The sequence below is a fragment of the Pangasianodon hypophthalmus genome, chromosome 17, assembly GCF_027358585.1.
Source record: "Pangasianodon hypophthalmus isolate fPanHyp1 chromosome 17, fPanHyp1.pri, whole genome shotgun sequence".
NCBI lineage: Eukaryota > Metazoa > Chordata > Actinopteri > Siluriformes > Pangasiidae > Pangasianodon > Pangasianodon hypophthalmus.
In genome coordinates this window covers 16,882,658-16,896,356 of record NC_069726.1, presented here as the reverse complement: position 1 = coordinate 16,896,356, position 13,699 = coordinate 16,882,658, and the positions used below count along the sequence as shown (strand labels likewise).

General features: G+C 39.0%; 1 protein-coding gene across 5 annotated transcripts in view; it reads right to left on the bottom strand.

Annotated features, from left to right (window-relative positions):
- The window catches only part of pam (peptidylglycine alpha-amidating monooxygenase), a 74,446-nt gene that overhangs the window by 32,631 nt on the left and 28,116 nt on the right, over positions 1 to 13,699 (bottom strand). For all 5 annotated transcript variants that reach the window (XM_026941747.3, XM_026941750.3, XM_034312523.2 and 2 more), the window contains 8 exons: positions 11,313 to 11,404; positions 10,848 to 10,931; positions 9,007 to 9,055; positions 7,796 to 7,863; positions 7,429 to 7,509; positions 7,235 to 7,311; positions 3,428 to 3,531; positions 1,717 to 1,910 (listed from right to left, as the gene is read on the bottom strand). In XM_026941747.3, the coding sequence (XP_026797548.2) occupies positions 1,717 to 1,910; positions 3,428 to 3,531; positions 7,235 to 7,311; positions 7,429 to 7,509; positions 7,796 to 7,863; positions 9,007 to 9,055; positions 10,848 to 10,931; positions 11,313 to 11,404 (749 nt within the window). The remainder of the gene's footprint in view (positions 1 to 1,716; positions 1,911 to 3,427; positions 3,532 to 7,234; positions 7,312 to 7,428; positions 7,510 to 7,795; positions 7,864 to 9,006; positions 9,056 to 10,847; positions 10,932 to 11,312; positions 11,405 to 13,699) is intronic.

Sequence of the window (13,699 nt, the reverse complement as noted above, 5' to 3'; positions counted from 1 at the left end):
GAGCCTGATTTTCATGTAATGAAATCAGAGCAAGAGTGATTCATAGGCAACCGCAGAGTGAACATTCAAAATCTGCTTTCATGTATATGCTGTTTAATGAGATTTACATCTTTGAAATGTATTTCAAATGTATTCTCCTAAAATACAAAGAAAAAAGGGACACATGGATATTCAAATTAAGCAAGGGCTTGTTTTTTTTGCTTCCTGCCTGAAAAATCTCTATACACCTACAGACCCCTTTCTTGATCTCTGAGGTGAATCATGACCCTTGATGGAAAAAGAGCAAAAATGAATATATAAAAAAGGTAACAGTTGCATTTGTAACATTATTTTCCAAACACAAACATAGTAGTGCAATTTTTGTCTACAACACACTGTTTTCAAAATTATCGGCAGCAGTATATTTAACTTATGGCGATGCATGCCCTGTAGAGAATAACTGCACTAAATCCTGTCCTGTAATGCCTAACAAAGTGGGAGGTTTCAAATCCAGAGACTGAGATGGTCATTGCAAGACATTAATTTTGTGCTTCTTCAAACATTTGTGTTAAACTGGAAGTATGTTTGGTTCATCTTGTTAAAAGCTCTATCTATGGCCAAGTATGGACCTCCTGGTCTCTAACAGAATTCATGATTCCATCAATCTTCATAAGAACCCCTGAACCAGCAGCTAAAATACAGCCCCAAAGCATGATCCAACTACATATTTTACATGCTGATAGTGCTGATAGACCAAAACGTCTCATCTATCCACAACACATGATGCCAACTGTAGCTCTAATAGTACTTAATGAAATTCAGCAGCTGCATTTAGTGTGATGTTCTGAGAGAAGGCATCTTTCTTGCAACACTTCCAAACAGCTTGCTGTTATGAAAATGGCATTTAACAATTGGTTTTGAAACTTGACAAAAACAAGAATGAACCAAACTGTGCAAATCTAAAACTGGGATCTTTTTATCCCTCCTTCACCTTCCACCACACTGTATAAGGGAAACATTGTGCTAATGGGTCCAAATTCCTGATAAATTTCCAACTGTTTCAGACATGTGAAACTTTTTGTTATTGCCCTAATTGTGCTTAATGGTATTTTAACTGCTCATATTTTTATATCCATTATTTGTGCACGTCATTAAACATATGTCTCTCTTTTATTTAAAATTCTTTGTTTTTTTTCCCATGGTAGTAGATGCCAAAGGGATTTTGTGTGCGCAACCTCTTATTTATATCCCAGGGAAACGGGACATGAAAGGGTTCCTGGGGACTGAATTATATATTTAAAATATTCCTTAGGGGTGTTAATAATCTTGCCATATATCTTTGAGAGACTATTATTTAAGACTGAAAATGATTTTTCTTGAAAAGATAAATAGAATCTGTTATTGTTTGAGTGTAAATTTTGAATTATTGTGTGTGATCTTCATTTTCAACAATGATTGTCATGAAGGGTGCTAGCAATTCTTGGGTCACTTTTTTCACACTTGTTCAAGAAAGTTATTACACCATGACAGAAAGTCCCTGGTGGAGTGTCTAAGCAGTCATCCTATCGTCCAGAAACTCTATGCGTGGGTAGGATGGACTTCATTGTCATCAGCCTCTCAGCCTGGTAGCTGTCATGCCATAAGGGAACTAGCTAGTGTGGGAATTAGCTACTACTAAATTCAGCAAAAATGAAGGAAAAAGTAAAAAAGTGTTACACAAGGGGAGTTGGTGTGTACCTTTATGCTCTGAGCCATGCATCATAGACATCATTTGGTCTGGGCTGACAGCAATGGGAACATTGGCTTCAGCAGGAATGTTTCTGAAAAGACTGCTGCTGCCATGGTCCATGCAGTCCATGTAAGGCACAGCATGCTTGCTGTCCATGTAGTACATGATGTAGAAGTTACACATCTCATCATTAGAAGTGCCACTGGAAAAGAAGAGATGAAATATACATCACACATAGCATGAAATTGATCCATCAATTTACAGTATGGCTAAAGCCATATTCGGGCCGGGCTTGATTTTACTCTCTGGATTTAAATCCAGTCTGAATGTCAATGTCAGTCATTTTGTATAATCGTCTGGAAAGATTACACAGTATTTTACAGAGCAAAGAGGAACGAGGTTTTGCTCTTTTTCTTCAGTATAGAGACACTCCAGGAAGCCTTTTTTTTTCTATTGTCGAAACCTAACCAAAACCAAATTTAAAACAAAGAATAATAAAATACAGTCAAGATATAAAAGAACTCATCAGAGAAGTGACTTTCACAGGGATTTAGGTAAGTTACTGAGTTCCTAGCACAGGTATAAAGACCCTACATGTTATGGTGACCCACTAATGATCAAGCGCAAGTTGCGTGGCCACAAGACCTACAACAAGCAGTTATAAAAAAGGTCAAAACAATCCGTTTAAAATGAGGTGTATGTAGTAGGTATGGAATTTTTAGTGTGCTACACCAGGCGCTGTGATTTTGCCTACAGACTTCCTCTGGCAACATTACATAACAGGCATATATCTGGAAATCTTATCCCATCTGAATAGTATTTAAGCTGAGCTCAAGGAACAACAACAGACTTTGAATCATCTTTTCTGACATGGTCACTTCTTCACTTCTCACTCTGCTCACTGCCATTTAAATGAATCACATCTTTGCTAAGACGATGTGTGAATTTGTGTGTGTGTGTGTGTGTGTGTGTGTGTGTGTGTGTGTGTGTGTGTGTGTGTGTGTGCGTGTGCGTGTGAGAGAGAGAGAGAGAGAGAGAGAGAGAGAGAGAGAGAGAGAGAGAATGAGAGAATGAGAGAGTGTGTGTACTGGTACTCTGGGTTTCTTCCCATGGGATGCATTATATGGCACTCTGACGTCGTCACTGTGCACATCCCAAATCACCATGGCAACAAGAATGGTGGGGCAAACCCACGTAACACACAAACACACCCCACACACACATGTAGACCCAGTCACAAAAGAGAATCATGAAAAATGCATGTTACCCTGGAGACAACTTTCTTTTGTGCTTGACGATTCTGCAAACACACTACAGTGCACACGCACACACAGAACACACACACAGTAACCAAGGAGGAGCTGTGACAGGGAGCCACACTGGGCTGGGCAGCGAGCAGCACTAATGACCACCTGTCACACACTTGGCTGATGTGAATCTCAAGACAGGAGTCCAAAAGCACTCAGAGTATGGAGGAGATGAAAACACAGCTCTACTACACACACACACACTCTCCAACCAATAAACCTACTCACATTCTCATTTACAGGGAAAGCTGGTGAAACAAAAAAGTGGTTGGAGCGGGCCATGGATTAATTCATCACAAGAATGACATTATCCACTTAAATATGGTGCTATTTTATGAAACAATTGCACAGCTGAAAAATATTAGAAAGAGAAAGGAAATTCACAAAATTACTTACTCCGGCTTAAACTCACCCGATATGTGTTTTAGAGGTCTTTCCCTCTCCTGTGAAAACGCAGCGAGCAGCCAGCATGTCTCCGTATCTCACGTCAATGGCATTGCTGGCTGGATAAAAGGCCTGGAACAAATACACAGCTGCTACTTATTCGTGGGGAAAAGGCACCACTGAGGCACAGACTGACTACTCACTTCACAATGTTTTGACAATTATATTCACACAGACAACAGAAAACTGGAAATACAGAGAAAGAAATATAAAATGCCTCGATTTTTGTAAGCATAGTGCATCTTTTTTAAACTAAACTAGAAAAGAAACTCTTCTGTGAAGGTAAAGGCAATTTCATGGTTGAGGTAAGATTAATTTAAGGGCTAGTGAATGAAATTCTTTTCATATTGTTGGAGTCAGAGCTCTGTGTAAAGACGTTTTGGTCAGCCAAGGAAAATCACAGAAAATCAGGTGCGAGAGAAAGTAAGCGTCACTGGGCTGTGTACAGCTGGAAATGCTTTGAAATGCTCTATGCATCCTGTTTTGAAAACACAAGTGAGAGTTTTTCTTGATGTGAAACACGAGGGAGGTTTGTTTCACCTCAGGAATCAAACATTGGTTTAGACTTCCTAGAATAACACAGACTGATTTTTAGGCCACACTGCTACAAATCTATTTTAACTGGCTCATAGCCATAATTTGCTACTCGTGTGCAAAGCATTTAAAACCCGTTTGCTCAAGGGAATGAAACAAGGTGCCACACTATCACATATTTCCTCTCACTGTGGGTCTTAAAGGTTTGGTTAAAAGAAAATTCTACCCTGAACAACTTGCATATTAATCTAATATTAATATAATTAACATGATGGTATTTACAAGTAAGCATCCAAGATTTATTCTGCAACAAAATTCTATTCATTTTGTAACATCGTTCACTGACATGTTGATCTATTTTCACTTTGGTTAACAGTTTTCTACATTACCCACAATGCCATTCAGCAACCTGCTTATAGTGGTGCCAGGGAGATGGCCCTTGCTTTATCTCTTCCTAAAGAGAGTGATGCAGCAGAACTTTAGTCTTTTAATCTGCCTAGCTCTTTCACCTCCTCATCTGTATACTCGGCTACAGATCAGCTTCCAAAGCATCAACTTTTCATGCTAATACCACCATCACCACTCATCTCACGGATCGCTAACTTGCCTAGCCGAGCAAAGTCTCTGCCATAACTCAGTGCAACTGCATCATATAGCTGCATTGCATATTGGAACATTCCAGCATTTGCTGTCTCCACTACTTCTGTGTTGGGGTTCTTATTAGTATAACATCGAAGGTCAGAGAAAAATGGTCAGTGAGGAATAAGCTCTTTGTTTTTGCTAACGAGAGTGTTGCTAAGTGTATATTGTTTTAGCAAACATCAAAACCCGTGACTGTTGTGACTGTTGAGTATTTTTCTCCTATTACACACCACTGTAACTATGCTAACAATGTCCCCCTGTGACGTCAGAGTGACACACAACTGCTTCTCCTCACAGGGAGAACCGAAATACAGGACCAACCAACAAAGCACCAAAATCACTAAGCACATCCCAAATATTCCAACATAAACATAATTAATATGTTTGGGGGATGGATACTTCCTTGAAATAAAGGTTAAAAACTGTCTGAATATTGACACATACGTTGAGTTTGCAGCCAGCACACTTTCCAGAACTGGAACAGCTCTCTATCTGCTAGACACCCACCTTTACATGAAACAGTGCTGGACACCCTAACACAATCATCATGTAAACGCAAAGAGTGAACCTAAAATACAGGGTCTTACATTTCTACTATGTTTTTTAACATTTTAGCCATGACTGCAAGTCTACAAAATGTGTGACATTAAGTGGAGACATTTTAACTATGCTGAATATTTAAAATTACATTTTACATTTTTAGGTCTGATCCATGTGCGGCACAGAGAAAGTGTTCATTAAGTGAAGAAGTCTGAATAGTGGATCAAGGCATAGTCTCTGTCACAAAGCCTGCTGGCTCCAGGGCATTAAAAAATGGATTTTAACTCCTGCTTTTTTGTCCCCTACTCTCGGCCTTCTTTTTATATGATTTGACAATCAGATTTAAGTAATAGGAATGAAACATGGATTTCAAATATGATCTCACAAAAAGACAGATAATAATCAAGACTATCAAGACTTTAGTAGATTTATCTGACACTAAACCCCCTCTGCACCATGAAGGCAGTGGTGAAGGGTCTTATCCTACCATGTGTAATATAATTTGTCTTACTTATCATGACCTTAATATAAGCTAGAGTGAAAGGGGCAGAACTGTAGAACTGATGTGATTTCCTCAAATAAATTGAAGCAACACTGTCAGGGACATTCCCACATTCTGCATGTCCCACTCCATTTCTCAGAATTATACCATTTCTAAAAAGCACTGTACGTTCTAGTAGACCATGTGAACAGTTATTAGGAATGAAAGGCCAACGGTGTTATTCTTGCAATAAAGAACTTCAGTCAAGAAACTGCAGTGCACAGCAAATGAGTCATACTGTGCTTTCCTTCATTCAGCATAACTGCTCAGGTAAATATAAAAAAAAAATCACCTTAAACTGCAAGCAGACTCTTTAAGAAGAAAAAATGGCAGATGGATGCGTCACTGAGCTGCAGTATGTACTGACAGAACAAAAGAGCCTCTTCGTATTTCTAATCCGTCTAATGTTGTTATGTGCTTATGGCTCAGCTCAGCTGCTGCATCCTGCTGTGGCTAAGCTACGACGCTGCATGGAAGGAAGTGTAATGTCTCAGCATGGCCTGCACATGACATTTAATCCTGGCCTTTAACTCAGAGAGACAAGCCATCTGCCATGAAGTAGAAATGTCTTAATATCAAGGGCAGCTCATATCAGTGTGCTAGACTGGCTAATTTTTAATCAAAAGTCACTTATAAAGTCTAGGTAGGAGTTGGGAAAGTCAATAAACATCAATCATGAATTATTCATTTATTCATCTTCATCAAGTGCTTAATTTTGATCAGGATCATGGTGGATCTAGAGTCTGTCCTGGGAACACTGGGCGTGAGGCGGGAATACACCCTGGATATGACGCTAGCCTACCACGCCCACACGTTCATGCCTAGGCAGAATTTAGCATAGTGCATCCACCTACTGCCATCTATTTTGGAGGAGGGAAGAAACCTGAAAACCCTAAAGAAACCCACGAGGACACGAGGAGAACATGCACAGAAACTCCACACAGACACTAACCCGAGATCAGGATTGAACCATCACTGATTTTTCAGAGGTATTTATAAATTAAGCTGTATAACTGCATGATTTGCGCTTTCAAAAATCTGCAACTTTTCAGAGGAATCTGCATGTGTGGGTGTTACATGGGTTGTTGCAGTGGTGATTTGTGGTTATGTTTTACCTATGTAGTTGTGTGGGTCTGTGCATAGAAATCACAAAACCTTCAGGAAAGTACCTGGAATGATATTTTGCTATATTGCTCTTTATTCAAAAGCTGGACAAAATAAAGTGTGAAGTGCATTGTTAGTGTAACAGCTAAGGTTTTAAATTCACATCATGCAGTCATGAATTTATAAATGCTTACTGACTGCCCCAACAACTGCCTCTAAATTTGCATATTAAATGTATTTTGAGTAAACATGTTTTCCATTTTTTCTCAGTACAGTGGAAATTCTTATTCATGGTAATACTCTATCTGGTGGATAGAGATTAGGTTGTAACACACTGGAATATTCCCCATACGAAATGTGATTATAATGAGTAACATAAATAGAGCAGGATGCTACATGTACATTTGGGAGTACCTGCGGTAACTGTGGAGACTGCCTCCCAATCAATGTCCACTGTCCATTTCGAACTCTGTAACCACTAACAACTTTACCTGAAGCACACATATGAAAATATTTTTTAGCGATCTATGGAAACTTTTGGCAAATTACATAATTTCTATTTAAAACTTACAGTATAATGAGAAGAAAAGTAAGACAGAGGAACTCACCAAGGCGATGTGTGTGGGTTCTGAAGGCAAACGGGTACATCGGGTATGATAAGTAAGTGCAAGCGATGTCAGCATTGGTTACTGTAAGCAGACAAAAGCAACATGCCAGCATTTCAATTACTGACATACCAGGGCATTGCACAAATTTAACTGTCAAGGATTTTGTACTTCAAAAAATTGCTTTTAAGGAGACATGGACATTTGTACAGACCAACATACAGTGAGTTTTAAGAGCCTAAGCATTCTCAATTTAAAAAAAAAACTGAAGTAACCAGGTTACATGTAGGTTTGGTGTTTTGATCCCCTCTTAAATGGCTTCCATCAAGATATAAACAGTGTCAGACAGAGAAGCAGCTCCTCTGTGTACCTGTCTTTCCTGGAGGGATGACGGTGTCTACGGACATCATCAGATACATGCCAGCTATAAAGGGCTGCCTAGACAGGAAATGGAAATTATGACATCAGATTCTCCTCTAAATCTCATCATTTCACTACACTAAGCATTTAATCATCTAAACACTGAAACCTTAAAAAAAGAAATTGATTTCCTCCAAAATAGAATTCAGCCATCAAACTATCAAGGATTTACAATACTTCATTTTGTCAGACTGTAATCCCACAAGGTGGTTCATGATTACGCTGAGCTTTCTGCACATGGATTTGTTCAACTCTGCTAAATCTTTCTGCATCCCACAGGTTTTTAAAACCATTTATTAAAGAATGTGGGTCTGGAGTGACCAGTGTGCGGAAAAACAACAGGTCTCTTTCTGCACTATGTGTTTCTATAAGCTGATGGACCCATGTGTGCAAATAAAGCACAAAGAAGAGCAAGAAAAGGAGAAAGCACAGCTCCCAGTCGAACATCAGTCACATCCATCAGCTACCCATCTCCATTATTCACAGCAACGGTGAGACCAGATCCGAGGCGACACGGTGAACTCAGATCAATAATCCGTTTCAGTAATAATGTCACCCTGCTCTAACTACAGATTCTATGCCACTACTTATCAATTAGCAATTCACCCTTTTACACCCTTTTACATTATTTTAAAAACATCAGTTCTAGAGCAGATATGAGTCTTGGCACTAGATGTGGGATGGACTGAAATAGTAAATTTACCTCCTGCTGTGTGTCAGTTAGTAAAGCAACCCATCGACTTGAAGCATAAAAGCCTTTAAACCCTTAATTGGTTTTTCTGCCTATTTAAATTGCTACTTCATTCATTTTCACAGAGAATGTCCAATTATTGCCACAACGCCCTGATAATTGATGCAAGGCCCATAATTACATGCTTTACGGAAGAAAAAAAAAAAAAACAGCTTTAGGTTGATGAATCTAACAGCCGATACAACTTCAGTCAATATACATGGGTAGTTTGTAGAAAAACAACTGCTTAAATTAATCAAATTCCAGCATTTTTCCAAGCTCATTATAACTTCCAACTAAATAATCATACTAATACATCATAAAAGTTTACAAGCCCGAAGGGAATTCTGAAACTGAGCAATTTTTCAAATGCGGTCATGCAAAGAATCAGTAACAGCATTAAAAAAAAATGATGGGGATTAGAAACTTACGGTTTCGAAGTCATTCTAAGGGTAAGTCCTGAGCAGTCTTTATGGTGATCTGAAACCAAGACAAGACACAATCAGCCCAAATCAATCATCCTCAAATTCACCTCATTATTTTTTGGCTTTGATAAAACAGAATCAGGCTGAAATAGAAGTGGTGCCTCTTTTAGATTTCATTAATTGCCTTCACTAAAAATTATTTTTAAAAAATATATAAATATAGAAGTTGATGACACTCGGCAAATACTCTCAGTCTTAGAGTAAAATGCAAGCTGAGAGAATAATGAGTAGGTCAGCAGTTTTGCCCCAGAAGGGCAGCTGATCAAAAGGCACTGTCTTAAATTATCCAGAAAATGGAATGAAATACTAGGTGAAATCCTAAAAATAGCTCATCATTTTCAGAAGCTTCTCTGGAGCTGCCTGTTAGGCATTACACTGGAAATGGTTTCTCCCAGGGCATATGGGGGAATAAAATTATTCAGAAAACTAGAACCTCATTCCCTTAGCTGTCTATTCTTATCCCAGGGAGTATTACTGCATTTTGCAGTTACGGCTGCCTTAAAATTTTACTGGAAACTATCAGCTGCTGTGCACCAATGATTAAAGATGATCTGATCAGAAGGAAGTCTAGAGAGAATGCAATGATATAACACACAATCATAACAGAATATCTGTATCATTAAACCTCATTAGCAGTATTGCAGAAGGGGCTAATGAATGGCCCTTGGTATAATCATAATCAAAGCTTTGCATTAGTTTAAATACTTTTAAAATTACTTAATTATTCACAGGGACTTTTATGGCAGATGGGCCACAATATAGGAATTAACAGATTAAAATGTTGTTATTTAACAAAGAAAAATATGTTTAATCATTGAAATCATTGAATGTAAGGAGACATTTAACATTTATTCAAAGAGTCTTCAGTGTCAGTGCTTTTTCAAACGAAGGTTTTCACCACAGGAAAGACAGGACTTCAGGATGCTAACAGTAATTCTGCTTTGAATCAGGAGACATCACACTACCCCACTGGTGATTATTTTCCTATTTCAGCATACCCCATTATTATTTATTCTTTACATAAATTATGAGCCAGTGATGTCCCAAAATGCTCAAGCAAGGGTTGCACGATAGAAAGATGTTCGCCCTGTCATCCTGAGATTGCGAATTTGCAAGAAAGCAAAATTGGCTGTGCTCTCTGGGTGGGATGGCATTACTCTCCCCCCTGTCAATCACAGCACCACTTACCAGTTGTGGGTGTCTGTGAGCTCATGTATGCGGAAGAGGGTAGATAGCGCTTTCCTCCGAGTGTGCTACACTGTTTTTACGCTTGTAAAAACAGTGTAGCACACTCTTGTCTTTGAGGAAATACACGTTAGCCTTCACCCTCCCCGGGTGGGGAGGGTGACATATGACAGAGGACAGCTGGCTGGTGGGTGGGAATCGGCCAAGACCAAATTAAGGAAAAAAAGGGGGAAAAAAATATTCAGTTTCAGGGATTATTTCTAAATATAGTACTATTTTTCAATATATTAACACAAGTATTATGCAACTATTAACATTCCAGTATGAATTATGAATTCAACCCCCACTATCATGTTTTTGTAAACCATTTTGAATGTAATTGGAAAAATACCATATAAACTACTTAGATCAATTCAATCAAGGACTATTAATGTGCCAGGAGACAAATTGGTTTCATCTAATTTCTCAATATCTTTTCTCATTATTACTTGGCTGTGCAACAGCAGCACTGAGCCAGCTTTCTGTCAGGGCTCCTCAGCAACAGTGTGTCAGCTGGGCCACTGAGTTCCAGTCTGCTGTTGGGATCATCAGTGAAAACGTACCTCGAAAGTTATGGACATCACCATAGTGGATTTGCAGCACAAAGTAGGTAATCCTGGTATCTCCTCCAACTCTAAAGCCAACATCTGTGCAGGAAAGAAATGAGGAAGTTGAAGAAAGCGTGAGAGCAGATAGGCATGTGAAATAAACAGAGAGAAAAAGCTAGAGTGAGAGAAATAAATGGTGGATGAGGAACCAATTACTGTCTTTGTGGCTTTCTTTTCTGTACAGATATGCTGATATGAAGTCTCACTGGAGAGCAATTACAATGGTCCAGAGTAAATCCTCTGATTATTAATGATCTCACAAGTTAGCTTTCTGTGCTAGGGTCATTGATAATATGAGGGACAGCCTGATAAGAGTTTCAAAGAGGCACAGAGAGAAGAAAAAGGACTGACAAATGGAAAGAGAGACTGAAAAAAGAAGACAGAGACAGACATGGACCATGGTTTAAAGACAGAGATCACCTTTAGGGAGCTTGGTGGGTGGAGCATTTCTGGCCCAGGCATACATAATCTTGGCCTCGTCCTCACAGGTGCCCTGTTCTGTCCCACAATCCCTGCACAAACACACACAAACACACACACACCACTCAATACAACCACCTGCCACTGTTTCATTATTCACCCATCTATCAACGCTGCTCAGAGCCCCGAAGGCTTTATAAATGATCACAGAGACAAACATGTTTACATCATGGAGAGAATTATAATACAAAACTGTGAGAGACATAATGCCCAGATATCACTACACCATTACGATTAAACCATCACTTGGCATTTCAACAGTCAGAAATGTGAAAAATTAGAAAAGTGTCCTATGTGGGTTTGAGTTAATACAAAAATTTGTATTTATTTGCCAGAGAGAATGTACTGCCACTACACATTATCATGACAGAACATCAAACCTCAAATTTATTCAGCCTGGATTATATCTCTGTAAATAGATCTTTATTAAAGTCCCAGGGAACTTTGTAAAATATTAAAAATGCTTGTGTGCAATCAAACATGAGAGTTATATTAAACATCCAGCAAACGCTGAATGGAAAAAAATGAAATATGATCAAATTTGCTGATCAGATCGAGCTGAGCACTGTCCAGGGATGGCCCTAATATTCTAATGACCAAGTTTGATGGACGTTTTCCAAAACTCTCAGCCTGCTACAGCACTCAAGCAGAGCTAAAGACAAACTTTAGTTGAAACCAATTTTGAGAAGCTGTCAGAATCATCATTCCCACATGTGGTGACAGAACAGTAAGTTTAATGTTACACATACTGGCCACTTTAGTAGGAACGCCACACTATTACTGGACAGGACCCCGTTTGTTCTTGGAACAGCCTCAATTCTTCATGATATAAGCTCTGTAAGGTGATGGAAACATTCCTTTGAGATTCTAGTCCACATTGACCTGACTGCATCATATAATTGCTGCAGATTTCCCAGCTGCACATTCATGCCTCGAATCTCCCTTTCTACCACATCCCAGAGGTGCTGCTGTGGTGACTGGAAAGGCCTCTGAAGAACACTGAACTCACTGTCATGTCCATGGAATCAGTTAGAGTTGTCTTTGTGACATGGTGCATTATCATGCTGGAAGTAGCCATTATAAAATGAGTAAATTGTAGCCATATAGGGATGCACATGGTCAGCAACAATACTCACATCAACTATGGCATTCAAACAATTATTAAGGGGGTAATAAGGGGCCCAGTGTGTGCCAAGAAAACATTCCCCACACCATTACACCAGCATCTGCCTTCCTGAACAGCTGACACAAGGCAGGTTAGATCCGTGAAGTCACGTTGATGATACTCATTTTTGACCATACCATCTGCAAGTTGCAGCAGAAATCAAGATTCATCACACCAGGTGAGGATTTTCTTAAGCTTAAGAAAAAAGCTTAAGAAAAAGACTTAAGCTGCCCAATTTAGGTGAATTCATGCCCACTGTAGCCTCAGATTCCAGTTGCTGGCTGACAGGAGTGGAACCTGATGTGGTCTTCTGCTCTTGTATGCCATCAACATTCTGAGATGCTTTTCTGCTCACCACGGTTGTGAAGAGTGGATATTTGATTTACTGTAGCCTTTCTGTCAGTTCAAACCAATTCTGTCAGTTCATTCTGGCCATTCTCCTCTGACCTCTATCAACAAGGTGTTTCCACCCACACTGCTGCTCACTGGATGTTTTCATTTCTCCCTCGTATCATTCTGTGTCAACTCGTACACTGCTCTGTTGGAAAATTCCAGAAGATCAGCAGTTTTTTAAATACTTAAACCAGCCTGTCTGGCACCGACAACCTTGGAATGGTCAAAGATCACATTTCAATGTTTTATGTGAAGATTAGCAGAAGCTCTGGACCTGTATCTGTGCGATTTTATGCACTGCGCTGCTTGGATAATTGCATGAATGAGCAGGTATACAGGTGTTCCTAATAATGCGAGCGATGAGTGGCTATTCACAGTTTGGTTAAGACTTTCGTGATATTGCTTTTTTCTCCCAATTGTGAGTTGCAGTAATTATTTAACTATTTATGTACAACAGTTTAAAATATTGTTTGAAAAAAAAAAAAAAAAAAAAAAAAAAAGATCGAAAATAATTGAGTGGTGCTATTAAGTATGAAGCAAATGATTTGCATTGAACCGTACAGTCAGCACTGAGGAAACTGTCCTGGGCCTCAGGGAATCCACTGACATCTGGAATATGCTTATTTAAATTAAAATCTGTTGGTCAAAAGTCTGAGCATTATGCATGGCTATTAATTATGAATAATCTCATTCTTGAACAGTTATTATGTAAAAGGAAAAATAATAAAAAGTCAATAATGTCATACTGTCAAAAAACGAAACACCTAAA